General features: G+C 42.9%; 1 protein-coding gene across 1 annotated transcript; it reads right to left on the bottom strand.

Moving 5' to 3' along the window:
• Positions 1 to 4,413: 4,413 nt before the first annotated feature.
• Positions 4,414 to 25,568, bottom strand: LOC116521837 (vomeronasal type-2 receptor 26-like). The gene is made up of 8 exons (XM_032236487.1): positions 25,524 to 25,568; positions 24,085 to 24,206; positions 20,583 to 20,874; positions 15,959 to 16,813; positions 12,708 to 12,935; positions 10,710 to 10,716; positions 9,219 to 9,365; positions 4,414 to 5,330 (listed from the first exon to the last, which is right to left on the bottom strand). The coding sequence occupies exons 1-8, from the start codon at positions 25,566 to 25,568 to the stop codon at positions 4,414 to 4,416; spliced, it is 2,613 nt and encodes an 870-aa protein (XP_032092378.1).
• Positions 25,569 to 27,323: the final 1,755 nt, after the last annotated feature.

Here is a 27,323-nt window from a genome sequence, read left to right as displayed (position 1 = left end):
CGGTGGCGAGGGTGCGAATCTCTACGGGGAGCTCGTTCCAAAGGGTCGGGGCTACTACTGAGAAGGCCCTCCTCCTTGTAGTTGCCAGCCGACACTGGCTGGCCGATGGTATACGGAGGAGGCCTAATCTATGTGATCTTATTGGTCGCAGGGATGTAATTGGCAGAAGGCGGTCTCTCAAGTATCCAGATCCACTGCCATGTAGGGCTTTATGGGTGACTAATAGCACCTTGAAGCGCATCCGGAGATCGACAGGTAGCCAGCGCAGCTCGCGGAGGATAGGTGTTATGCGGGTGAACCGAGGTGCACCCACAATCACTCGCGCGGCCGCATTCTGTACTAGCTGAAGTCGCCGGATGCTCTTCAAGGGCAGCCCCATGTAGAGCACGTTGCAGTATTCCAGCCTAGAGGTCACAAGGGCCCGGGTGACTGTTGTGAGAGCCTCCCGATTCAGGTAGGGTCGCAACTGGCGCACCAGGCGAACCTGGGCGAATGCCCCCCTGGTCACAGCCATTAAATGGTGGTCAAACGATAGCTGTGAGTCCAGGAGGACTCCCAAGTTGCGAACCCTCTCTGAGGGGTGTAGAATTTGACCCCCCAGCCTGAGTGATGGAATATTGGTCGAATCTCTGGGAGGGAAACACAACAGCCACTCGGTCTTTTCTGGGTTGAGCACGAGCTTGTTAACCCTCATCCAGTCCATAACAGCTTCGAGGCCGCGGTTCATCACGTCTGCCGCTTCATTGAGTTGGCACGGGGCGGACAGATACAGTTGAGTATCGTCCGCATATTGATGGTATCTAATCCCGTGCCTGCGAATGATCTCACCCAGCGGTTTCATGTAGATGTTGAATAGTAGGGGGGATAAGACCGAGCCCTGAGGCACCCCATAAGTTAGGGGCCTAGGGGACGATCTCTGCCCCCCCACTAACACCGACTGCGACCTGTCCGAGAGGTAGGAGGAGAACCACCGCAACACGGCGCCTCCCACTCCCACCTCCCGCAGTCGTCGCAGAAGGATACCATGGTCGATGGTATCGAAAGCCGCTGAGAGGTCGAGGAGAACCAGGATGGAGGAATGTCCTCCATCTCTGGCCCTCCAGAGATCATCGGTCAATGCGACCAAAGCGGTTTCTGTGCTGTAACCGGGTCTGAAGCCTGACTGGAAGGGGTCTAGATAGTTTGCTTCCTCCAAGGACCGCTGGAGCTGGAAGGCCACCACCTTCTCAACAACCTTCCCCAGAAAGGGGAGGTTGGAGACTGGACGATAATTATTAAGGATAGCTGGATCCAAAGATGGCTTCTTCAGGAGGGGTCTCACCACCGCCGCTTTCAGTGCGGCGGGGAAGTTCCCCTCCCAAAGTGAGGCGGTGACAACCGCCTGGATCCAGCCTCGTGTCACCTCACTGCAGTTAGTAACTAACCATGAGGGACACGGATCCAGTACACAGGTGGAGGTACTTACAGCCCTCATGGCCTTGTCCACATCCCCGGGGGTAACGTCTTGAAACTCAACCCAGAGTTGTTCAAATTGATCCTCCTGTGCCTCGGCTGGAGCTGCAGAGGTGGAGTCCAAGTCCGACCGAAACCGAGCAATTTTGTCCGCTAAGAATTGGGCATACTCTTCGGCTCTGCCCTGCAAGGGTTCCCCCGCTTCCCTTTTGTTCAGTAGGGAGCGGGTTATCCTAAACAGGGCGGCCGGGCGGGACTCAGCGGACGCAACCAAGGTGGCTATATGGGATCTTTTTGCAGCCCTAAGTGCCCTGGTGTATTCCTTGGTGCAGGTGGTTACCATTGCTCGGTTCGCTTCGGACTTATCGGACCTCCAACGGTGCTCTAGGCATCTCCTCCGGCGCTTCATCTCCCGGAGTTCCTCGGTGAACCAAGGAGGTCTCCGGGATCCGCCGCCTCGGAGGGGCCGCAGTGGCGCAATCCGGTCGAGGGTCTCCGATGCTGCCGAGTGCCACGCAGCAACCAGAGTCTCCACCGGACTGTGGGCGAAAGTGTCAGGAATAACCCCAAGCTCTGTCTGGAACCTTGACGGTTCCATAAGATGCCTGGGGCGGAACCACCTGGTCGGTTCCTCCTCCCTACAGTGGGGGTTTGGTCTCCGAAAGTCGAGCCTCAGTAGGCAGTGGTCTGACCACGACAGGGGTATGATGTCGTTCCCCCTCAGACCAAGATCACAAATCCACTGCTCCGAGAGAAATACAAGGTCAAGCATGTGTCCCGCCGAATGGGTTGGGCCTCGAATTACTTGGGTCAAGCCCATGGCTGTCATGGAAGCCATGAACTCCTGCGCCCCCTCCGAGTTTTCACCGAGCGACGGCAAATTAAAGTCCCCCAGGACCATCAGCCTAGGGAACTCAACTGCCAGCTCGGCTACCGACTCGAGGAGCGAGGGGAGGGCTGCTGCAACGCTGTTGGGAGGCAGGTACGTTAACAGCAGACCCACTTGACCCTTGAGGTCCAACTTTAACAGCAAAGACTCACACCCGACAATCTCCGGAGCAGGGACCCTACGAGGAACTAACGACTCTCGGATAACAGCGGCCACACCCCCACCCCTTCCCTGGGCTCTCGGCTGATGTAGCACCTGAAATCCTTCTGGGCACAGTTCTACAAGGGGGACTCCTCCCTCTGGGCCCAGCCAGGTTTCAGTAATACATGCCAGGTCTGCCCTCTCATCTAAAATTAAGTCCCGGACGAGAGGAGCTTTATGTACAACAGACCTGGCATTTAGCGACAACAGCCTGAGACCAGGGTCCTGACTGCTTACGCCATCTGGTCTCGGAGTGGGACTCCTAGGGCCGGAAGGAGGGATCTCTGTAATGTAGCGAACCCTCCTTCCCCGGTAATGGCCTGCCCTAAAGTCCCCGCCGTATCTGCCTCTCCCTGTTACGACCGTAATACCCCGACCCTCTCCCGTGTCTCTAGTCCCCTCAACCACCCCCGTGGCCCCCGCATCTCCCGGCAGGTCCTCCGAATCATGCGTACTCATACACTCTTCCAAGCAGTCCCCACGTGAAAGTTAAAAAACACAAAATTTTACAACAATATGGTTATAAAAGTGGGCCATTCATTCATCTCACACATATCTCATACGTATCCCATACAAAGAAAGAAGAGAAAGATGAAAGAAAAGGGAGAAATTAAAAATTGCGCAATTGATTAATTTAAAGTGCGAGTTCAGGTGGTAAAAGTCGGCTCTCAATGTTCAGAGTTGAAATGGCTGGATAAAATCCAAAACAGAAGCCAACAACGGTCCATAGAAGATATATAGATAGTATGCAGGGGAATGTCTTCTCTTCCCCCTCGCCTATAGGCCTGAAAGGGTCCAAAGTCTGGTGGTGGCTGGAACAGGTTGAAGAAGAAGGGGGGGGTATGTTGGTTGTTAGGACGCCAACTCCCCCTCCATATTTCTGCCATCCTCTATCTCTCCTTTCATAAAACATATGCACCACAAAAGCACAGTCCATGGCGTCCTGAGAGTTGTAATTAAGTGGGCGCTGTCCGAGTTGGTATTCCAGGGACAGTGACGGGTGGCAATGTGGTCAGAGGAGGTCGGATGTTGAAAGGCCAAAATCAGATGGTCACAGGCCAGGATAGTGGAGAGCCCATGCTAAGCAGGGGAACAAGTGGAAGCACAGGCAAGCAACAGCAGCAGCAACAGGAGGGGGGGGGCAGCAGCTCAGATATCAGCTTCAGCGTTTCTTGGTGAGAGAACAGACTGCCCAGCTCTTAATCTCTGGCATACACACACACAGCTCCACGTAGCCCTAGCTAACCAGTTTCCAACGTCTGGCTCCAAGCAGCAACGGGAATAAGCTTCTCCAACAGGAGCTTCAATAAATCAAGGCTTCAATAAATCAAGGCTTCCCCGACAGCAGCAGTGTCAGCGTTGGCGTTTTCTTTGCCTAACAGCTCCTAGCAGCTCCGAGGAGACAAGTCTCCCCCTACACTGCTGGCACAGATGTTCTGGGGAGTTTGTTTACCTTCAGCCGAGCTCCTGGGCAGATATATCTTTCATTTAAGCCATTTTTCGGAGGAGTCGAGCTGGAGCGAAAGACTCAGCAGCCATCTTCCAGGGACATGCGCACTTGCATGATGTTGGGTAACCATTTGTCTGAAGTAGTGTAGGGTTTTCTGCCTAAGCAGGGGGTTGGACTAGAAGACCTCCAAGGTCCATTCCAACTCTGTTATTCTATTCTAAATGGAGGATAAAAATAAATCTAAAGTTAAAGGAAGTATATTATTTTTTTAAAAATGTGAAGGATCATTTTATATTCTACAAGAGGCAGAGAATGAAATCATACATGCTTAGTGGGTTTTATTTGCAGCTAAGGACATGTTTTGTATTTATTTCTCAAATTGCATTGAACGTTGCCTCACAATTCTATCCAAGTACAGATTTCAAAAGTTATTTTCCTTCTTGTTGTTCCTTATTAATTGTCCTTTGGTGTTAAGGTCAGGCCTCAAAATGATGATATAACATTTTGGAGCAAAGATGCAACCCAGTAATCCAGTGCTGGAAGCCAAGATGGAGAAGATCTCCACAGCCACCATATATTTCCCTTTGGTACTTAGATAAGTTGGGACAAAAGACAACCAGACACTGCAAAAGACCAACATGCTGAAGGTGATAAATTTGGCTTCATTAAATGTGTCTGGCAGTTTCCGAGCAAAAAAGGCTACCATGAAGCTGATGAGAGCCAGAAAACCCATATAGCCCAGAATGTAGTAAAACATGTTTCCTGATCCTTCATTGCATTCCAATACAATTTCTTCAGGCAGAGTTGTCATATCTAAATTTAGAAATGGAGGATCAGTACCCAGCCATATCACGCAAATACTTGTTTGAATAAGTGAGCCACACAAAACAATAGCAGATGCAAATCTTTTCCCCACCCATTTCCTTATTCCAGCTCCTGGTTTAGTAGCCATGAAAGCAAGAACCACTATAGTTGTTTTAGCCAGGACAGAAGAAACAGCCACTGAGAAGATGATGCCAAATGTAGTTTGTCGGAAAAGGCAAGTCAGTGACTGAGGGCAGCCGATGAATAACAGAGAACAGAGAAAGCAGAGAAGGAGTGAAATAAGGAGAACGTAAGTGAGAGTTTGGTTGTTTGCTTTGACAATTGGAGTCTTCCGGTGCTTAATAAAGATTCCAAGCACCAAGACTGTGGTTGAAGAAAGAGCAAGAGCCATAACAGACAAACCCGTGCCTAAAGGATCAACATAACTTAGGTAATTTAGTTCCTTGGAAAGGCATTGGATTTTTTCTTTGTTAGGATATTGATCTTCAGGGCATCTGAAGCAGTCATTCATATCTTGGAGAAAGGGAGAGAAACAGGGAAGACATAAAATACATGAGAAGGAGTTGACGGCCTTGTAGATTTGATGTAGACTTTCTCATACTATGATACAATGTTATAATACGGTGTAATTAATAATTATGGCACTTCCAAAATATTCCTTTGGGACAGGGGTGTCAAACTCAAGGCCTGGGAACCAGATCTGGCCCTTAGGATGCTTAGATCTGGACTGTGGGGCCGCCCTGGACACATCCGGCTTGTGGTGCCTCTGCCAGCGAAAATGCCCAAGCTCTGTTTTCGCTGGCAGAGGGTTACAGGAGGCCATTCCAGCTGAAAACAGAGCACATGAAGGCTGCGGGCAGCTCTCCCGAGCTCCGTATTTCCTGGTAGAGGGTTGCAGGAAAATGGTTTGGCCGTTGCAGCCAATACAGAGCTCGGGAGATTGTTTTCTCTGGCACAGTGCTCGAGGCACCACAGGCACCCCAACATGAGTGATGTTGAGCTGGCCATGCCCACTCCACCCTCCTGCATAATCACAACCATGATGCAGCCCTCAATGAAATCGAGTGACATATCTGCTTTAGGACAAATTCTAGGATTCTTGCAAGTGGAATTGAATTCTTCTCATGAGCTTTCCCTGAAATTCCCAAACCTTTTTCTAGTGGATCATTTGGTTGGTGTTGATTATGTAACTAGTTGATACATTAAACACACACACACACACACACACACACACACACACACACACCACTAATCCAGTTTTCAGCAACAGGTTCCACAAATCTAGCGAGCCATTTAGAACCAGTTGCACCAGTGGAACCGGCCCTGACCCCTCACTCACTCAGCCCTGCCCTTCTGGAGGCCACTCGTTCACTTGCTCGCTCCCCCCACCCGTTGGCACTCTACTAGCCCTGCCCACTGCTCACTGATTGGCTGGCTCACCAATCACCCAGCCCACCTCTAAGAGCCCTATCTAAACCCACTTACCATTTTTCCTGCTTGGCTCTCTATTGCTGCTTGCTGACTCCGAGGAGGTAAGTAAGCTGCAACTAAGCACGGAGCTGGAGCAGCCTGCCGCGACCCTGCACTATAAGCAAGTCCGGTGACCTTTTGTGGCTTTGCAAGGATCCCGGACTTGCCTAAGATGCCGGCCACCAGCAAGCACAGGTGCGGGGGGTGGGAATAATGGTAGGAGCTTACGCGGCACGGCTGGTGTCTTTGGCAAGTTTGCAAGGCCTTTGCAAGGACCCGGGACTTGCTTAAGATGCCTGGCCACCAGCAAGCACAGGCACCGGGGTGGGGACGGCGGCGGGAGCTTACCTCTTAGGCACCGGCCACGTCACGCAAGCTACCACCCATCGCCCCGGAAGTCCAGGGAGGGGAGGTCTGGCCGCCAGCAAAGGATTTCTGCCGAGGCGGCCCGGGTGGGCGAAAGAGCGAGCGAGCGAGTGATGGAGGATCAGGCAGGGCACTAAGGATCCTTCACCTCCCTTCGCTCCCACTTTGTCTTGATGATGTCGCCACAGCTGCCGGGCATGGACGGATGGAGGTAGCCAGAGCGGCGGAGAGGTGGACCGGCGAGTGAGGGAGCGAGCGAGGGAGGATCAGGCTGCCTGATTATATAATAAATTCACAGCTTATACATTTGAATTAGATATTTTTCAATTCATGTTTACCCTATACTTGATATACTTGTATTCAATACATATATTCTGCAATCAAAAGATGCTTTCCATAACATATGTATAGAATATTCTTGGTATTTATTGGAAGTTCTATCACAACAGAAACAGCCTGAAAAATTAGAACTTCTCTATAGTAATGATCGTTTGTTAAGTCCCCAAAAAAAGGAAAGGAAAAACCAAACCAAAACCATAGATTAATGGAATCTACCGTATTTAAACTAAAAATGGTTTCCTTACTTCAGATTTCAATTCAGCATTTCATCTTGGTTTCTGAGTCAGGGAGTTATGGCTACATATTCAATGCTTAGAGTTCTACTTTTCCTTGATACATCACAGGTGGGAGTGATTTAGGGCTTTCTCTTATGAAAACTGGGCAAATATTTCTATATTCTGATGAAACAAACAATCTGAATTAAAATCATACTCTTCCTCTCTCCAACCTGTTAAAAACTTTAGGAGTAAAGTTATTATATAAAACAACAGAATTTTGTTGCTGTTGTTAAGCTCCTGGCTGTACCTGAACATGTTTGTGTGTAAGAAAAAGATCATTTTTGTTTAGTAGCAGCTGAGAAAAATAAAAAAAACCTACTCTACTCCATGCTGAAGATATGGTTATCTCCGTCCGTCCATGCCGGGCAGTTGCAGCGACATCATCAAGATGAAGAGTGAGAGGAGGAATTTTGGGAGTTGAAGTCCATAAGTCTTAAAGCTGTCAAGTTTGAACACCCCCTGGAGTTTTTTTCCTAAAGGGTTAGGGGTGCAAGGGTCTTGAAACTTGACAGCTTTAAGACTTGCGTGCTTCAATGCCAGAGTTCCTGAGCCAACATGACTGGAGGAGGAATTCTGGGAGTTGAAGTCCACAAGTCTTAAAACTGTCACATTTTAATATCCTTGGGTTTTTTTTTCTAAAGAGTTAGGGGTGCAAGGGTCTTGTAACTTGACAGCTTTAAGACTTGCGTGCTTCAAATGCCAGAGTTTCTGAGCCAACATTTTGGTTGCTAAGCAAGAGCGCTGTTAAGTGAGTTTCATCACATTTTACAGGTTGGCCACACCCACCCAGTCACATGACTGCCAAGCCACTCCCACTTGGTCACCTGGCCCGTAAGCCATTCCCACAAAGCAGGCCACACCTACAGAAGATGTTCTAAATTTTTTGAAACCCACCACTGGATAGAAACTATCATTAATAAAAAGGAAGAGATTCCCTTTTTACGATTCTGTATTCCCTGTTACAGGTAGAAGTGGGTGACTGGATAGAAAATGTGAAAACATTTATCATTCAAGCTACCAGTTGTTTCTTCCTTGCAGTGTTCTATTGCTCTCATTCAGCAACCTTAAAAACTCAAAGAGCCACAAAGGTCCTAACTGGAAGCCCCCTGTTCAATTCTGGAGCCAAATGGAAGTCCGGTTCCCTGACCATAGAGTTGTCTCTAGGGACTCATAGACTCATCCTTTTTCCTCTATCTGTCCTAACCGAAACCCTATCAATTGTGGAGCTTTTGCAGAGGGATGAAAGAGCCCCAGAGCCAAGGGGTGGCTGACCCCTGCTGTAATTACGTGGCACATTCAACCACAAAATGAAAATAGCCTGATGCATTATACCAACGCCGCTTAGCTGAAACCATAATGATGTCACACACCAAGGAAGCAAGTTAAAGAATTTGCAAAAGTCACATCAAGTCATCACAATGACAATCAATGTGAAATGTACACCACATGGATGAACAGTTAGTTCCAACCCTATAGGTCTTTAGATGGTTAAGATATGGCTTTTCCCCCAGGTTTTGGGATCAACTTGAGTGGAATCCCCAATGTGAGTTGTAGAAGTTTTCATTTTTGTTGATCAAAATTTTATTGCTTTTAATATGTTATATTATTCTGTTCCAATTATTTCAGATATTTTTGTCTTTTATACGCTGTCCAGAGTTACACAGCTTGGATAAGTGCATACACATTTAAATAAATTTAGGATAAAAAGTAGAGTCACTTAAGCAAGAACCAATGAGATTATATAATAAATAAGACATTATATATCCCCATCTAACACCTTTCTTTACTACTATTTCCTTAGTGACATATCTTTGGTTGTTACACATTTTCATGAATATTAATCAGTGGGAAGTGTTGGCACATCTTCCCCTTTCCATCCTGCTGTACAATAAAACTAAATTAGTGACATAGATGTTTCATTTGTAGTTTATAATATGGTATTCCCTACCTGTCTGGTTGGAAATCTTTCCCGATGGACATTCAGCACAACCATAGCAACAAAATTGTTCCCCTTCTTTGCTTTGTCTGCTATAGCCCGGAAGGCAGCGGCGGTTGCACAGGGACAAGGGCACAACCTGTCCATGGGAAAGAAGAACTCCACACAGTCACATTTGTTGTTTAGTTAAGCTTCAATGGGGGTATTGTCCTCAAATCAGAGCATCAGGGACTTCAGGGTGTTTTTGTTTCCAGAACATTGCTAAGGAAGAAGATTCCCTTAGTTACCTGATTGTAGATATTGATTTTGAATTCTATCAGATGCCATGGATAGAACCAACATGGGTTGAATAGCCCAAAGATGTTTTTTCAAAAGGCAACGAGACTTTCTTTGTTTTTTCCTTGAAGACATTTTACTTCTTATCTAAGTAGCTTCTTCGGAAATGAAGAAGCTGCTTGGATGAGAAGCAAAATGTCTTCAAGGAAAAACAGGCAATCCAGTTGCCTTTTGAAAAAGCACCTTTGGGACAACCATGACCTGGATGACTGAGAGTCTCCATAGACTTCATTCTAGCCTTCTTTACCTTGGTAAGGAATTTGGTATTATGTTGATACCCTATTTCCCTGAAAATAAAACCTCCCTGGATAATAAACCCAATCAGGCATGCACTAAAATAACCTCTCCCGCCAAAAACTAAGCCCTCCCTGAAAATATTGCAACATAGCAGCAGCCATGAGGTGACAATGCGGCTGTGCAGGTTATCATGGGGCCACCTAGGTGCTCCCATGTTGCACCCCTTTTAGGCAGCCTGCACTAGTTGCCGGTTGTCTTCCAGGTGTGATTCAAGGTACTAATTATGACATTTAAAGCACTCCATGGCTTAGGCCCTGGATACCTGCGAAACCACCTACTGCCACCAGTAGCCTCCCACCGTCCAGTGGGATCCCACAGAGTTGGCCTCCTCAGGGTGCCGTCGGCCAGACAGTGTTGGCTAGTGACCCCCAGGGGGAGACCCTTCTCTGTGGGAGCGCCTTCCCTCTGGAATGAGCTGCCCCTGGAGCTTTGTATAATCCCCGACCTCCGGTCCTTCCAATGCACCCAAAAGTTGGCTCTTCCAGCAAGCCAGCCTGGCCTGAACAAAATAAAATAAATTATTGATTATTGTTAATTTTAATCAATTTTTTAAAAATGTTATTGTTAATCTTAATTGGGTTTGTTTTTTGGATATTCTATCTATTTTTTTTAACTTTTGTAATATTTTTTTTTTAATGATGTACACCGCCCTGAGTCCTTGGGAGAAGGGCAGCATATAAATCCAATAAACCAAACCAAACCAACAATGCTCGCTGCCTTCTGCACCTCAAAAATAATAAGACCTCCCCAAAAATAAGGCAGAGTGCTTATTTTTTGGAGGGGGGGGGTTCAAAAGAAAATAAGACCCTTATTTTCCTGTCTTATTTGGGGGGGAAACATGATACATAGGTATTTGTTCTGATCCCCCACCTCCATCCTGGAACAAAAGCTGAGACAAAGTAAATGAGAATGTTTTTTAATAAGTCCAGACTCTCTTTGGCTGAAAGCCAAATAAACAAAGAGATAAGCACTTTGGCAGCAAGTCCTACAAACCTTGGCAGCAATGCAAACAAACTCTGGCAGCAATCCAGCCTGCCAAGTTTGTTTCTCGTTAGTCCCTAATGTTGACTTCTGCAAGAAGGGCGTGACACAAGCAGTCTCTTTTATAATCTGGAGAGGAGCTTAATGAGCATCAGCTGAGCGTAATTACCTCTGGTAATTACATAGTTGTTCTTGACGCCGAATAGCCCTTTGACGGCGTGCATCCCGAAACAACTCACAGGTGGTTTCTGGATCACTCTCTCTTATCTCCTCCCCAATGATCCAAGGCTCAAGCGCCACCTAGTGGCCAACCAGTCTCTCTGTGCCCTGCTCAGAGTCGGAACCCTGTCCAGGGTCCTCCAAATCCTCCAGGGCCAACTCATAAGACCCCTCGCTGTCGGAGTCTGGTGGCAGCTCCAACGGCTCCTGCCAGGCCACAACAGGTATTAATGTAAGTTCCCAGAGTTTTTCAGCAATATCAGTTCATCACTTTGCAAAATCAAAAACAGTTTATTTATTGACCATTCAAAGTCACAAGGGCACTGAAAAAAGTGACATGACTGTTTTTCACACTTACGAGTTTTGCAGTATCCCCACTGTCACAAGAGGAGATGCGCCCGTCGACATGAGTGATGTCGAGTTGGCCACACCCACCCAGTCACATGTTCCCCCAGCCATGCCGACCCAGCTGGTCATTAGGGCAGAGCACCAGTTGTTAAATTATTTGAATCCCAGCACTGGATGTAATCTTAAAAATAAATGATCGCTAATATTGTTGCATTAATAGCAATAGCAGTAGACTTATATACCGCTTCATAGGCCTTTCAGGCCTCTCTAAGCGGTTTACAGAGAGTCAGCATATTGCCCCCAACAATCTGGGTCCTCATTTTACCCACCTCGGAAGGATGGAAGGCTGAGTCAACCCTGAGCCGGTGAGATTTGAACCGCTGACCTGCTGATCTAGCAGTAGCCTGCAGTGCTGCATTTAACCACTGCGCCACCTTGGCTCTTAAAAGTTACTTATTGAGAAATGTATGGAATTTCTTTGTCCCAAAGGTGCTTTGCTTTTTTCCAGAAGGGAACTGGAATTTCTTGGCTTTTTCAAAGCAGTTTTAGTTTGCTAAGATTTTTTCTATTAGCTGTAAGTAAATAAAGAATTGAACTTGATTGGATTTTTATCTGCTGTCTCTGGCCTTGAGCTTGATGATTTACAACATATTTGCTCCACAGTTACTTTCATCTAAGATAAGCTACTTCTTTTGTGCCTCTTTTTGATCTTCATTCACCTCACTATCTCATCTTCAACATTTAGTTCTGTACTGATATTTTGTTATTTGACCTAACCAATCAAGGAATTATGAAATCAGGAAATATGTTCCTCACAATTCCCATAGATCAGTGGTGGGTTTCAAATTTTTTAAGAACCTCTTCTGTAGGTGTGGCCTGCTTTGTGGGAGTGGCTTGCCAGCCATGTGACTGGGTGGGCGTGGCCACTTAACAACGCTCTTGCTTAGCAACCAAAATGTTGGCTCAGAAAATCTGGCATCTGAAGCACGCAAGTCTTAAAGTTCTCAAGTTACAAGACCCTTTAGAAAAAAAAACCCCAGGGGTGTTCAAACTTGACAGGTGTAAGACTTGTGGACTTCAACTCCCAGAATTCCTCCTCTCGTTCTTCATCTTGATGATGTGCGGACAGGTGGGGGGAGGGAGCTGGAACTGGTTCTAAACGGCACTGTAGATTTGTGGAACCTCTTCTATAGAAGAAGTTATAACTGGCAGGAACCCACCAATGCCATAGATGAACATTATTCTTAATGATGAATTGAACCCAGTCATGCATGAGGTTTAGTGAATATATCAACCTTAGATCTTGGTGTTTAGTCCTACCTCTCCAAATGTATAATGCCAGGTAATGATCTTCTCATTGATAGACAACTGTTTGTCCCATGGAGCTTGAGGATCCATTTTCCCGACTTTCACTTTTAAGAAAGATTGATTTGGAAAAGTTATCCAGTTGACAATATCAAATCCGTCTACTAATTCACCATTCTCATTAAAAAACAAGGTGTCTCCTGCACTGTTGTTAAATGAGATCTTCTTCAGAAAAGGGTGGATCTTTAGGTGAAGAAAGCCAAGGGTAGGTTTCACAAAATTGTCTTTACCTGTTTATTTCTGAACTATATCTACCACCCACTCTCGAAACATGTCAACGGTTTGCAATATATGCGCCCACTGAAAATTAAAGCACTAATAAGCAGATAAATTTACAGCTTAGAAGAACAAAGGAGAAAAGTAGCAATAATAATTGAAATGAGCAACATGAGCAATTAAACACTGATACACAACATTAGGTATCTTGACAATAGCTCCAAAACTAGTTCTGCGCTCTCTGTCTGAAAACGGTTAAGCAGCAAGTTATTGGTAGAGTGCCTACTTTTCTTTCAGGCTTTATTATACATAAGTTTCTTTCTCATCCATAATCAAACAGTGGATTCACTCTGTTTTATTTTGCATTAGCTAGGATTTATTGGGGAATAATAGTAGGTTCTTTGAGGGATTGAATCTCTTCTTCAAGATCTAATTGCTGACAAGGCCTCTGAAAAGGGGTAGAATCATTAAATTATTCATCTCTGTTTCCTTGTAATAACTTGCTGGCCTATCTGTGCCAAATTACCGTATAAAATGAATCAGAGTATAAGATGCAACTTAGTTTTTGGAGAGGAAAATAAGAAAAAATTATTCTGCCTTTGCCTACCAGCATCCATAGTAGTGGTGGGTTTCAAAAAAATTTCGAACCTCCTCTGTGGGTGTGGCCTCCTTTGTGGGAGTGGCTTGCTGCCCATGTGACCCAGTGGGAGTGGCTTGCCGGCCATTTGTTCTCTCTCTCTCTCTCTCTCTCTCTCTCTCTCTCTCTCTCTCTCTCTCCCCCCTTCCTTTTGTCTCTCTGTCCCTTTTTCCTTTTTTTCTTTCATCTCTCTCACTTTTTCTTTCTTTTTCTTTCTTTCTCTCTTCCTTTCTTTCTTTCTCTTTCTCTCTCTGTGTGAGTCTGTCTGTCTGTCTCTCTCTGTGTGTGTGTGTGTGTGTGTGTCAGTGGTGGGTTTCAAATTTTTTTGGAACCTCTTCTGTAGGTGTGGCCTGCTTTCCGGGTCCACTGATGGAACCTCTTCTAACTGGTTCGGTAGATTTGACGAACCGGTTCTACCGAATAGGTGCAAACTGGTAGGAACCCACCTCTGATCCATAGTATTCATCTGGCTAGGGTCCTGTCAGTGTGTGAAAGAGTTGAGGGCTGTTTGGAAACAAACAGTATTTGCTGTGTGAGCAAGAAGGAAGGAGACAGAAAGGAGCCTGGGCGTGGCTTGTTCTGTACTAAAGCTGTATATCTGAAACTAAAACTGAAAACAAAACTTCTCTGCTGAACTACCACGTTGGAAAACCTGCTTTTGCTATTGTATATTTACTTGATGTGTTATATTATATATAAAGAGAAGTTATTGAATCCTGCTGAATCAGTGACTTGTGTGCTTTCTGAATGTGATTGCTGCTGCAAATTCTGACACGTCCTTGGAGCTAATAGTGAACAGTCAGCTCAGCTTCAGCACATTATTGCAGCCTGATTCAGCATGAGCAGCTGATTGGTGAGTGAATCAGCCTTGGAATATCCCCAATCAGCTGTTCCAGGCTGCAGGGATTGCCACAAACCATCGCCTCCTCTGTGCCTTGTGTTTTTGGCTACATTCGGTGTATAAGACACACCCAAATTTTCACCCTCTTTTAAGGTTAGAGTTTAACATATTTACACTAGAAGTCATAACACAAGTCAAGAAGTACATGGCACAAGGACACAAGTAGCAATGATAATTAAAAATTAGCAATATGGGCAATTGAAGTCTGGTACACAAGTTTAGATGTCTCTCCAACAGCTCCAAAACCAGTTCTTCCTCCTCAGTCTGCAAAACTGTTAAGCAGCAAGCTAATGGTAGAGTAGGAGAATCTTAAATTTATCTCTCATCCCAAGTCCAGAATGCACATGCATGTCCTGTGTCTGATTATTTAACTCCTGATTTTCCTCCATTGCAGAGGAAACAACCACTTCTGAAACTGCTTTTCTTTGCTGTGCAAGCTGTGCTTCCTTGAAAGGTCCTAAGCTTTGTGACCTTGATTAATTAATTATTACCCTCTGCCTGTTTGCACTGCTATCGGAAGTTGACATGATCCTAATTAATTTCACCCCAAAGGCTTCCTTTGGTCTCCTAAGCAGCTATTCCAAGTCATTCCATTCAAGTTGCATTCCCCACTGTGTGTTTGCTGGTTGTTAAGTCACTAAGTTGGGATCAACTCTTCATGACCCCATGGATGATAGTTCATGATCCTGCTCTCCTCCACTGTCTCCACTGGAGTTTGCCCAAATTCATGTTCATTGTGTTCATTCAATGACACTATCTAATCATCCTCTGCCATCCTCTTCTCCCTTTTCCTTCCATCTTGCCCGATATCAGAGTCTTTTCTAATGAGCTCTCTCTTCTCATTTGGTGGCCAAAGTATTTGAGCTTCAGCTTCAGTATCTGCCCTCCCAAGGAACAGTCAGAGTTGATTTCCTTCAGGATGAACTGATTTGATCTTCTTACAGTCCAAGGGACTCTCAACAGCCCTGTCTTTCAACCCTGAAGCTGATCTCTGCTGAAGCCATCTTGTAAATTTCAATGCTGCCACACTGGATCATGGGATAGGGAGGTGGGAATTTGAGATAGCTGGGGTTGTGTAGTCAAAATCACATACTTTCTCTTGGGAACCAAGGACGTTCTCGTACCTGGCTGGAGGAAGAAGTGATATCACTAGACCAGTGGATACTGCCATGATTGGGCCATGTGACCAATTGTTTGTGATTGAGGGAAAAACGTTTAATTTTATTTAAAGAGTTGGTTTTACCAGATATGTGCCAATGAGATATTTTCAATATCTATTCTTTAAGAAATCCAGCTGCCTTGGAGTTTTTGCTTGCAATGGATCAATTACTTGGAACCCTGACACTGTTCTTGCTACTTTGGTAGGAATAGCATGTATTCTACATCTTGAAGCCCTAGATTGCTATCTATTCATAAAAAAACCATAGTCTTGCTTAATGTGAAGAACATTACCTGAAAATGTTGCAGCTTTGAAGACTCAACATAGTGTTCATTGATCACCAATCTGTATTTAGTTCTGGATGAATACATAGCATGAAAAGCATGAGCCACAGCATAGATTGCATTGTAGATGCTGTAGCTTTGACCTGTCATCTGCATTTCAAAAAGAGGCCCAGGGATGTTCTCCAGCTGCTCATCTCCAGTGCAGGATGTCAATTGATTCTCCTCTCCAACTGCATCTTCAAATACACAGTCAAACGCCTGTTCCCAGAAAAGCTTGACGAAGCTGTCGACTTCAGAACGTGGATTCAGTTTATGAAGGAAATTTTGGAAAGCTCTCACCTCCTTGGAAGGAATTGCAAATGATAAGGCTCCGTGGAAGATCTGTATTTTTATCTCTCTGTGAAATGTTTCAGATGAGAAATCCCAAGGAGCAGTCACAACCCACACTTTGTCAACAGGCTGCAATTCGGAAGTGTTAACCACAAACTCCAACCAATGAATATCCAACATGGCATGCGTATCTGCCTTTGCGACAACTACACTGGCATTTGAGTTATGGAGAGATACAATTATATTCTGTAATTGACCGATCAGTTTATCAATCTGAAAAAAATACTCATGACTAGGTGTTCTCTCTGTGAAGGCTATACAGATCTCTCTCTCGAAAAGCAGATGTGTTAAGGTCTGCACAAATATTTCTCCTTTCTCATCTCCTAAGGCAATGATCCCAACCCATTTCCATTGAAAATATAAGAGAAGCTGGACAAGTCCATTCAACTGATAAGTTTCACTAGGAGTCATCTGGTATAAGAAAGCAAATTGATTTTTTTCTCTTACTGCTGGTGAAAAGAAGCTATAGGTGACCTAGAGAAGACCAGAGAGATATTCATCCACCAGTTAGTGAATTTCATGCATTTGTTTGGTAGCTAAAGATTATTTTCCTTATTTTCAAGAATTGTAAACATTTAAAAGAGAAATTCAGTGAACGTCATCTGATGTAAGATGTTGGACTTGCACCAAAGAGTACTAGGTTCTAATTCTTCCTCAGTCCACTAACAATCATTGCTAACTTTGGGCCAATTTTTCTTTTTCAGTTAGTCTTCCTCACAGGGTTGTGACTTAGGGGATGGGAGAGATAGATATTTGAAATTCTATAAAAGGTAGAATAGACAATCAACAAAAATACAGACAAATTATCATCCCATGTTAGTTTTTTAAATTTCCATTTCAATTGAAGATCTTAGAAAGTCGTTTGGCCAAATATTTAGTTAAAATGGGAAGTACCTTTCATATCTGATTCCCAAATGGAGTGAGGGCAGGAGTGGGCTTCAAAAATTTCAGCAATGGGTTCTCTGCCTGGTTGCTGGGAGGGCGTGGCTAGTCAGCTTCCTGCACCATAGGGGGGGCATTTTTGCCTTCCCCAGGCTCCAGAGCCTTTCCTCGAGCCTCTGAGAGGGTGAAAACTGCCCCCCCCGGGCTGGAACTTCTGGGAGGCCCGTTTTCCCCCCTCCATGCAGGCCCTGCACCATTGGTGGGTTTCAAAAATTGTTGGAACCTACTCTGTGGGTGTGGCCTCCTTTGTGGGAGTGGCTTATCACCCATGTGACCGGATGGGAGTGGCTTGCCGCCCATGTGACCAAATATGAAATTATGAATAAGTACTTAGGTCGGTCCAAGTAGCTATTCAGAAACTCTGGCATTGAAGCATGCAAGTCTTAAAGCTGTCAAATTACAAGATCCTTGCCAGTGGTGGGTTTCAAAAATTTTTGGAACCTCTTCTGTAGGTGTGGCCTGCTTTCCGGGTCCACTGGTGGAACCTCTTCTAACCAGTTTGGTAGATTTGATGAACTGGTTCTACCGAATAGGTGCGAACTGGTAGGAACTCACCTCTGCCCTGCACTTACCTTGCATCCAAAATGGGCCGCGTGGAGAATCCTCGGAGGGGTGGGTAGGGTGGGTGGGGCCAGCCAGGGGTGGGATTTGGAGGTTCTCCAAACCCGCCATAATGTTAGCTATGGGTTCTCTGAAACCCGGGTACACCCATAGCAGCCCACCCCTGAGTGGGGGTGGTGGGTGGTGAGAACAATAGAAGTTGCTTTATTTTGAGGGATCTCAGACTTGTTTTTCTAAGAGATTTCATCAGAGTTTCTTTAATTTTTACTTTTCTTTTTAAAGTAATTTTAATCTTCAGAATTATGAACTCCTCTATTCTCCTTTCAGGGGGATTCCACATTATGTTATTAGTAGAAGATCAATGCTGGATCACGTTAAGCACGTTGGATATAGTAACCAGTCTCTTAATACGTTCTTCACTCAAATGTGTTTATTTGAGCCCATGCAGGTAGTGTGCAAGTTTGAGATGTTTCCCTACGGTTCCTTAAGGATCAAGGGCTGGATCTGAAACATCCTTGTTTGCTACAAATTCAAATACTGCACACCTTTACATATAAACTATTGTTGTAAAGGCAAAGAAATAAGTCTATACTGTGATATTGTACATGGAATTGCAGGGGAAACCTATATACAGTATAATACTATATATATATATATATATATATATATATATATATATATATATGTATGTATGTATGTATGTATGTATGTATGTATGTATGTCTGTCTGTCTGTCTGTCTGTCTGTCTGTCTGTCTGTCTGTCTGTCTGTCTATCTATCTATCTATCTATCTATCTATCTATCTATCTATCTTAAGATCAGGCATTGTTTTCTCCCATCTCTACCAAACATTATTGGAAAAACAGGAATAGAATAGAGTTGGAAGGGACCTTGGAGGTTTTCTAGTCCAAACTCCTGTGCAAGCAGAAGACCCTATTCCATTTCAAACAAGTGTCTGTCTATTCTCTTCTTAAAAACTTCCAGTGATGAAGCACTCACAACTTCTGAAGTGAACTGTTTCACTGGTATTTGTTGTCATATTAACATTTATTATCCTCCCGAAAGATTACATTTTTCAAATGGTCCTGGTTATCGCTTTTGGAAACTACCAAAAATAAAGAAGGAAAGGAAAAGACCTGAGAGACTGCCTCCTGCCAATTACCTCCCAAAGACCAATTTGATCGCACAGGCTTGGCCTTCTCCAGGTTCCATCTGCCAGCCAATGCCGGCTGGCGACCCCCCGGGGGAGAGCCTTCTCTGTTGCTGCTCCGGCCCTCTGGAGCGAGCTCCCCGTGGAGATCCAGATCCTTACTACTCTCCCGGCCTTCCATAAAGCTACTAAGTCCTGGCTGTTCCGGCAGGCTGGGGCTGTTAAAGCACCCAGCCCCATTTTAATTGTGACTGTTGTGGATTTTAAAATTTGTTTGTATTGTCTTATTTATTCCCTCCCCTGTTTATTGTGAGCCGCCCGGAGTCCTTTGGGAGTGAGCGGCATACAAAACCAATAAACCTAAACCTAAACCTAAAAGAAAGGACAGGAGAAAGCTTCATCATTGCCTTTTTCCAAGCATTTGATAGGTAGAAAGAGAGTGAGACAGAGAGAAAATTGGATGGAAACAATTTAACAATGTAACCTACAGCCCTTGCATGCTTGACAATTTCCCACTCAAGTCTTCACAAGGTCCAGCTCTGGCTTTTGAGAGGTAACAAAATTGACTGAGGGCGATTAATTTTATTTTTTAGTTGACACACTACTTCTAATTGGATTGTTGCAATAATCAGAATTATTGAGCAAGGTAGTACCTTGCTCAATAGTAGTAACTATGAGAGGGATTTTGGAATCCTAGTGGACAACCATTTAAATATGAGCCGGCAGTGTGAAGTAGCTGCCAAAAAAGCCAACACAGTTCTAGGCTACATAAACAGAGGGATAGAATCAAGATCACGTGAAGTGTTAATGCTACTTTATAATGCCTTGGTAAGGCCACACTTGGAATACTGCATTCAGTTTTGGTCACCACGATGTAAAAAAGATGTGGAGACTCTAGAAAGAGTGCAGAGAAGAGCAGCAAGGATGATTAGGAGACTGGAGACTAAAACATATGAAGAACGGTTGCAGAAACTGGGTATGTCTAGTTTAACAAAAGTAGGACTAGGGGAGACATGATAGCAATGTTCCAATATTTGAGGGGTTGCCACAAAGAAGAGGGAATCAAACTATTCTCCAGGGCACCTGAGTGTAGAACAAGAAGCAATGGATAGAAACTAATCAAGGAGAGAAACAACTTAGAACTGAGGAGAAATTTCCTGACAGAACAATTAATCAGTGGAACAGCTTGCCTCCAGAAGTTGTAAATGCCCTAACACTGGAAGTCTTTAAGAAAATGTTGGATAGCCATTTGTCTGAAATGGTATAGAGTTTCCTGCCTACCTAGAAGACCTCCAAGGTCCCTTCCAACTCTGCTATTGTATTGTATTTTGCAATTTTTCAAAAGAAAGTGGGTTAACATTTTCCCTGCAGCAACATCAGTTTAAAAGGACTTATTCTTCAGCTAAATACTCACACCTTTTGTACTCTCTCTTCAATCTCCCTGTCAAACAAACAAACACATAAAATGGAATTTCCATAATATTATTTTCAACTTATTACACTTTGGTTACTTTCAAGTGGACTTTTTCATTTTCACACTGGTTATTTTCTTTTACTGATAAAATCCTAAAATATCTCACCTCATCTTACCTGGGAAATTTTGTAGAGAGTTAGGATGGAAGCCATGTGTAGAGTGATTTCAGAATCAAGGCCCCCAATGGCTGCAATCAGATTCTTTTCAACATCACACTTGTAATTGGGGACAGTCTTCTTATGGCAAGATAGAAGATTCAGCGTATTTTGATTAGCCATGCGGGCACTGAAGTAACTTTCATAGATCTGGAACCCCAAGGTGATGTTGGGTAAAAGTTCCAGGTTCTCATTGATCTCATTCACAGCAAATACCATTGATAGGACATGCTGGTAATTCTTGGGCACTGTGCTAGAACAAGAAGAACATTGTATGTATGTACACAACATCTTGTACACTTGCTGGAATCATGCTCTTGTTTAACAGCCATAATGAGAGATAACATACAATAAAATTGTTGCAGCTAGAGATTGTCTAGGAAGGAAAGAAGGAAGGAAAGAGATATGTGCTAAGGATCAAATGAATTCCTTTACTGCATTGTATTCTATTCTTCTTTAAATGTTGTTTAACTAAATGAAGGAATGTTATCCAGTCAGCTAGGATATGTTAAAAATACTGTGTAGCAGCAAGATTTAACCTAGAGGGTGTAAATTTAGAATATAAGATGAATATACAGAACTGATTTTGTAGGTGTCATTTATATATAAGGCATAGTGGGGAACAATGGTTAGAAATAATGGTTATGAAAACAGAAGTGATATAAATACATTTTCAAATTTTCAAGGAAACTTCCAGGATTAGCTCATGAAAGTAGGAGAAGATGGGAGATGAAAACCATAGATAACAGGAAAGATATATGATAATTGAATGCAGATTGCAGAAATATATCTAAACTATGAATGTCTATGATTAGACATTAGGAAATATAACAGGAAAAAAGGAAATGAGAGATTTTATTAAGGGGATCAGAAAAATTATAGGATAATTTACAGATAATTAAAATGCAGAGAAATATGCTTGGAAGATATTTGATTGATGTAAATGTCTGTAAATGGGATTATATAATGATAGAAACATTTCAAGGAAGATAATACCTTCAAGAGCAAAAAGTCAGCTATGTCTGTCAAATAGGAAGATACCAGAAACAGATTAAAAGGGTGGAAGTGCTAAAACCTATGTTGACAAATAAGAAATCAGACTATAAGGCATTGAGGTTGGAAAAATGTTAGTGCATATATTGAAAAAAACACAATGAAAGAAAAAGAACAAATTAGCAAATGACTGCACCCATTCTTTATGAGTTCAGTTTTGCTTAATAGCTGATAGAGGAAAAATAGAATCACATAAATATAGAGTGAGATGCCAAATACATTAGCCTTGTTATGTTCCACATTCTGGCAAAATCTACATCGTCTGGCAGGAACATATTTAAATTAATGGGTGCCCCTGAACAGGTGATTATTCTTCTGAAAAGAAATTTAAATGAACAGTTTAATTTAAGAGCTGAATTTTGAGGTCAAGGGAAGGGAGTCACAGAAAGATACACTTTGCCTCCTTAACTAACTTATCTATGAAATTGTTATAAGAGTGGCAGCAGAGATCAAACTTGGAACCTCATTTCAATGAAATGAAAGCAGCAATGGGAAAAGATTTGGGTAAGAAATGTAAAATTTGCGCAAGCTCAAAACTTGAGAGATAATTTTTATAAGATGTTTATAGATGGCATTTAGACCCCAAAAAGTTAGCTTGTATGTATCCGAATTTACAATCTAAATGCTGGAGATGTGATTGTATTGATGCTATGTATTATCATATATGGTGGACCTGTAAAAAAATTAAAGCATTTTGGATAAAAATATGGTGGATTATTCAAAATATTCTTAAAAAGAGGATAAAGTTCACTCCCCAGCTGTTCTTGCTAGGTGTAATTGCAGACTGTACAGAGACTAATTTGATTCTGAACTTAACAATGACAGCAAGATTGTTGGTGGCGCAGTACTGGAAGAAGGAAGAATTGCCTACTATTCAAGAATGGACGTTAAAAGTAGTAAACTTAGCAGAGATGGCCAAAATCTCAGCATATTTGAAGGACTATTCAGATGAGAAATACAAGCTGGAATGGAGAAGATGGATTGACTACATTCAAAACAAATATCGGACTAAGAAATTTCAATTAGCTTATGAATGAATGAACAAGGAATGTTACAATTTATCTAAAGTCAGCTTAATAAAAGGAGAGTTAAAGTACAAGAGGAGGTAGGATGCTATAGTTAGTTAGCTTATGTTAGTGTATGATTGTTAAATGTTTACACCCTGTATTTTGCTCTGGGAGGTTGGGGGGAGGGAGGTTGGAGGGGGGGCAGGGTTGGGGCGGAGGGAGGGAAGGAGAAGGGGAAATATTTGTAAAATCTATTAAAACTCTTCAATAAAAAAAGAAATGAAAGCAGCAAGCAATCTACCAATAGAAAAAACTGCACCATTTTTTTTCTGAACAAATTTCTTATATTTGTAGTGGAATAATGGGCATAATCGTTTGGAAGGGATCAGACTTCTTTCTTTATAAACTGTAAAGAACCACAATCTTAGTCTTTCAAATATAATCTGATGATAACTGTCAGGGCATTATGTGTGTCAACCAGTTGGAAATTGCCTTACAGTGACGAATTCTTTGGTAGCCTAAGGAATAACCTCCTTATTATAAAATAAACTTTCTCATGGGTAGTAGCATTTCCTCAGGGCCAATGAACAAATGAGAGCAAACATTTGTACTAATTTTTAAACAAAACTTCCTTCTTTCCTTCCTTCCTTCCTTCCCTCATTTTTAGAAACTTCATTTAAATACTTCATTCAAATAAAATACTTCATTCAAATGCAATCGAACAAGTCTAGAGATATTTCACGAGAAGAGTCCTCCTCTTCTCTGCTTGCAACAGAATACCTTATGCCGCCAGACTGGAAATTTTGGGCTTAGACAATTTAGAATTTTACTGTCTTTGATCCAACCTAAGTGAAGGAGATAAAATTATCTGCTACAATGTCCTACCTGTCAATGAATACTTCAGATTCCACCACCACAACACACAATCTCACAATAGATACAAACCTATAGTAAACCGCACTGAACTTGAGTGCAGAAAATATAACTTCAGTAACAGAGTTGTCAATGCCTGGAATACACTACCTGACACTGTGGTTTCTTTCCAAAACCCCAAAAACTTTAACTTTAGACTGTCTAGTGTTGATCTCACCCCATTCCTAAGAGGTCTTTAAGGAGCATGCATGCATAAGCACACCAGCCTACTGTCCCTGTCCTAATATTCCCTTGTACTTGTATTCATTTCATGTATTCATAATCATGTCTATACTTATATCTGTTATCTAATTCATGCTGGACAAAATAAAAAAAAATTAGGCCATTCATTGGTAGTTTTGTTGATACGAACAAGGTGAGGTCTATCTTTCATTAAGAAGCACAACTCCACATCCTTTTGTTCTCATATCTACTGAGGGTGATTATTTAAATGTTTTGTCAGATAGGACAAAAAGAAATGGTTTCCTTACGTATACATGTCTTCAATCATTGTCAAGGGATTCTCAGTGAAGGATAATGGATTGAAGGCAGGCATGAAGAGCTGAGAAAAGATTGCACCAATGATGAAGTCTCCGGGCTGATAATACTCATGCTGAATAGGAAGGGAATAATTCACACTACATGAATTAGGAAGAGCTTTCCCCTCAATTTGTGGAAACACTAAGAGTAGCAGCAAAAGGAAGAGCTTTGACATCTGCAATGATGAAGAAGTATCTTCTCTTAACCTCAAATCCTTTACCTCAATCTAGTTCCCATCATCAAATTAAGTGTCACACTTAGTGCTTTGCAGACTTCTGAATGATGTCTTCAAAGAAGCATAAAAGAAACAGACTAAAATGTGGTTTCTATTGCAGATACATAAAATCTTATAAAGCTTAGTCAGTCTTTCCAGAATAGGAGATAAATCATAACACTTTGTGATAATAACAGGCACTAGCATCTCAAAAGGAATGTAACCCCCAGGGCATCAGATGGCATCAGAAATGATGAAGACAACATGTTTATCATATCTTGTTATGGTGTATCAGAATAATAGAATAGCAGAGATGGAAGAATTGGTCTTCTAGTATATTCCCTGTTCAAGTAGGACAGTGGTGGGATTCAAATAATTTAACAACCAGTCCTCTGCCCTAATGACCAGCTGGGTAGGCATGGCTTGGTGGTCTTGTGACTGGGTGGGTGTGGCCAACTCAATGTCACTCAGGTCAATAGGCACTTCGCCTTAGCTGTAATAAGGGTTAACCGAATAGGCAGTTTCTGTAAGCAGGGCAATAAAGATCAGGCTAGAAACAACACCAGAATGTTTCCTTCCTGCCTTCCTTACAGGATTAGCCCTGTAAAGTAGGGAAAAAACAAAAGGAGATTTCTTCCAACAACTGGTTCTCCAAACTGCTTAGAAAGTTACCAACCAGTTCTCCTGAATAGGTGCGAACTGGCTGAATCCCACCACTGAAGTAGGACATTGTATAGCAATAGAACGTAGACTTATATACCACTTTATAGTGCTTTCCATCCCTTTCTAAGCAGTTTACACAGTCAGCCTATTGCCCCCAACAGTCTGGGTCCCCATTTTTTACTGACCTCAGCAGAATGGAAGGCTGAGTCAACCTTGAGCCTGGTGAGATTCGACCTGCCAAACTGCTGGCAGCTGGTGATCAGTAGAAATAGCCTGCAGTTCTGCACTCTAACCACTGCACTATCACGGCTCATATCATTCTGGACAAATGGTTGTTCTTGAAAACCTCCAGTGATGGAGCACCCAGATGTCATCTTCTGGAAGAAGCCATTCCACTGATTAATTGTTCTGTCAGGATTTTTTTCTTAGTTCTATGCTCGTTCTCTCCTTGATTAGTTTCTATCCATTACTTCTTTCCTGCCTTCTGGTGCTTCGGAGAATAGGTTGACCCACCTTTTGCGTGTGACTGTCCCCTTGATATTGGAAGATTGCTATCATATCACTCCTAGTCCTTCTCTTCATTAGATTAGACATACCCAGTTCCTCTAACTGTTCTTCATATGGTTTAGCCTCCAGTCCCCTAATCATCTTTGTTGCTCTTCTCTGCACTTTTTCTAGAAGGTCAACATCATCTTTTTTATATTGTGGCAAGCAAAACTGAATGAAATATTCCAAGAATGATTTTGGACATGGAAGCTTAGATATGGAAATGGTACCTGGATTTAAGATGATGGGTGGTGGAATGACAAGGAATAACTATAAGATATAGCTAGAAAAAAAAATATTTTTCAATATGCTAAGAGGACACATAATTTCACAGTAAATATATGTTTTATCTGGCCAACAAAGCTCTTTGGAACCAACATTTAAACAAACTGAAGTAAGATCTGTTAAAGAGAATTCTGTCGAAGGAATGTACTACTAAATAACATATCCAGCTAAAGAATTTGCTTCCATATGATCTTGTGATGTCCAGTTCCTTAGAAAGCATTGCAGAGCACTGAAGATAAGTTTATCAGTGGCTACTAGGCATAGTAAGGGACATGGTGGCTCAGTGGCAAAGATGCTGAGCTTGTCAATCAGAAAGGTCAGCAATTAGACGGTTCGAATCCCTACTGCCACATAATGGAGTAAGCTCCTGTTACTTGTCCCAGCTTCTTCCAACCTAGCAGTTCAAAAGCATGTAAAAATGCAAGTAGAAAAATAGGAACCACCTTTGGTGGGAAGGTAATAGGAACCACCTTTGGTGGGAAGGTAACAGCATTCTGTGTGCCTTCAGTGTTTAGTCATGCTGGCCACATGACCACAGATACCTCTCCAGACAGCGCTGGCTCTTCGACTTTGAAACAGAGATGAGCAGTGCCCCCTAGAGTCAGGAACGACTAGCACATATGAGCGAGGGGAACCTTTACTTTTACTAGGCATAAGTTGGTCTCATGCCTCCAGGACAAGAAATAGGTTGGTCTTAAGGGCATGATCATATCTATGTTTAAGCTTCCTGCAGGCATCACTTTGATCTGTTGAGGAAATAATATGATGGAGTGCATAGTCCTTTGACTTTATCCATTAAATATATCATACTGCATTCTTATAACCCAAAAGAATCATAAAATTATCTTTGAAGTACCTAAGAATACATGGATGGGAGGGCACACATGGGGTCCCCAGTTGCGAATAGTTTCCATTTTAGGTATAAATAAATTAGCCATTATCACTTTCATGATTTTTTTTTGATGCCTCATTTTGTGAAGCAGGTTGGCCAAGAAATCAGGGTTAGCTTGCTGTGGCTTCATGTGGAGGAGTTGGTTGAAAATTTTGAGCCCAGTGTTTCTCGACCTCAGCAATTTTATGATGTGTAGCCTTCAACTCCCAGATTTCCCCAGCCATTGGACTCTAGCCAGCCAATCATTTTTCTTCTCACCTAGAAACCTCCGCAGACTTTGAGAAGGAGTGTTCTTTGCCCATTATACATTATATTTTCACATATTGTAAATTTTAACTTTAAACAATGGTTAGCTATCTGCCTTTTACTATACCAGCCATACAGAAGTCATAAAGTTTTAATGAGAGGATATATAATATGAAATAAATATGAAAGTGAACCTAAAAATACAGTTTGTACAGTGAGGTAAATACAGTGTCTTGTCTTTGTTCAGCTAACAAGATGCATTGGTTTAAGAACTGAAAAATAAATATTATAATCAAATAGGTTTACTTCCAAATGATGTATCAATGTTTTCAAGTAGGCCAGGC

The sequence above is a fragment of the Thamnophis elegans genome, chromosome Z (genome assembly GCF_009769535.1).
Source record: "Thamnophis elegans isolate rThaEle1 chromosome Z, rThaEle1.pri, whole genome shotgun sequence".
In the NCBI taxonomy this organism is placed as follows: domain Eukaryota; kingdom Metazoa; phylum Chordata; class Lepidosauria; order Squamata; family Colubridae; genus Thamnophis; species Thamnophis elegans.
The sequence above is the reverse complement of the archived record's forward strand: the minus strand, read 5'-3'. Positions and strand labels throughout refer to the sequence as shown.

Bases quoted from the DNA above. Each gene is read 5' to 3' on its own strand.
- LOC116521837 (XM_032236487.1), bottom strand. From the start codon at position 25,568: ATGATAGCAATCTTCCAATATCAAGGGGACAGTCACACGCAAAAG. The intron at 12,936-15,958 runs GTAATGTTCTTC...CTTCACCTAAAG, and splicing joins CAAAGCTGCAACATTTTCAG to ATCCACCCTTTTCTGAAGAA. The intron at 5,331-9,218 runs GTAGGGAATACC...CCTTTCTCCAAG, and splicing joins AAAGATTTCCAACCAGACAG to ATATGAATGACTGCTTCAGA.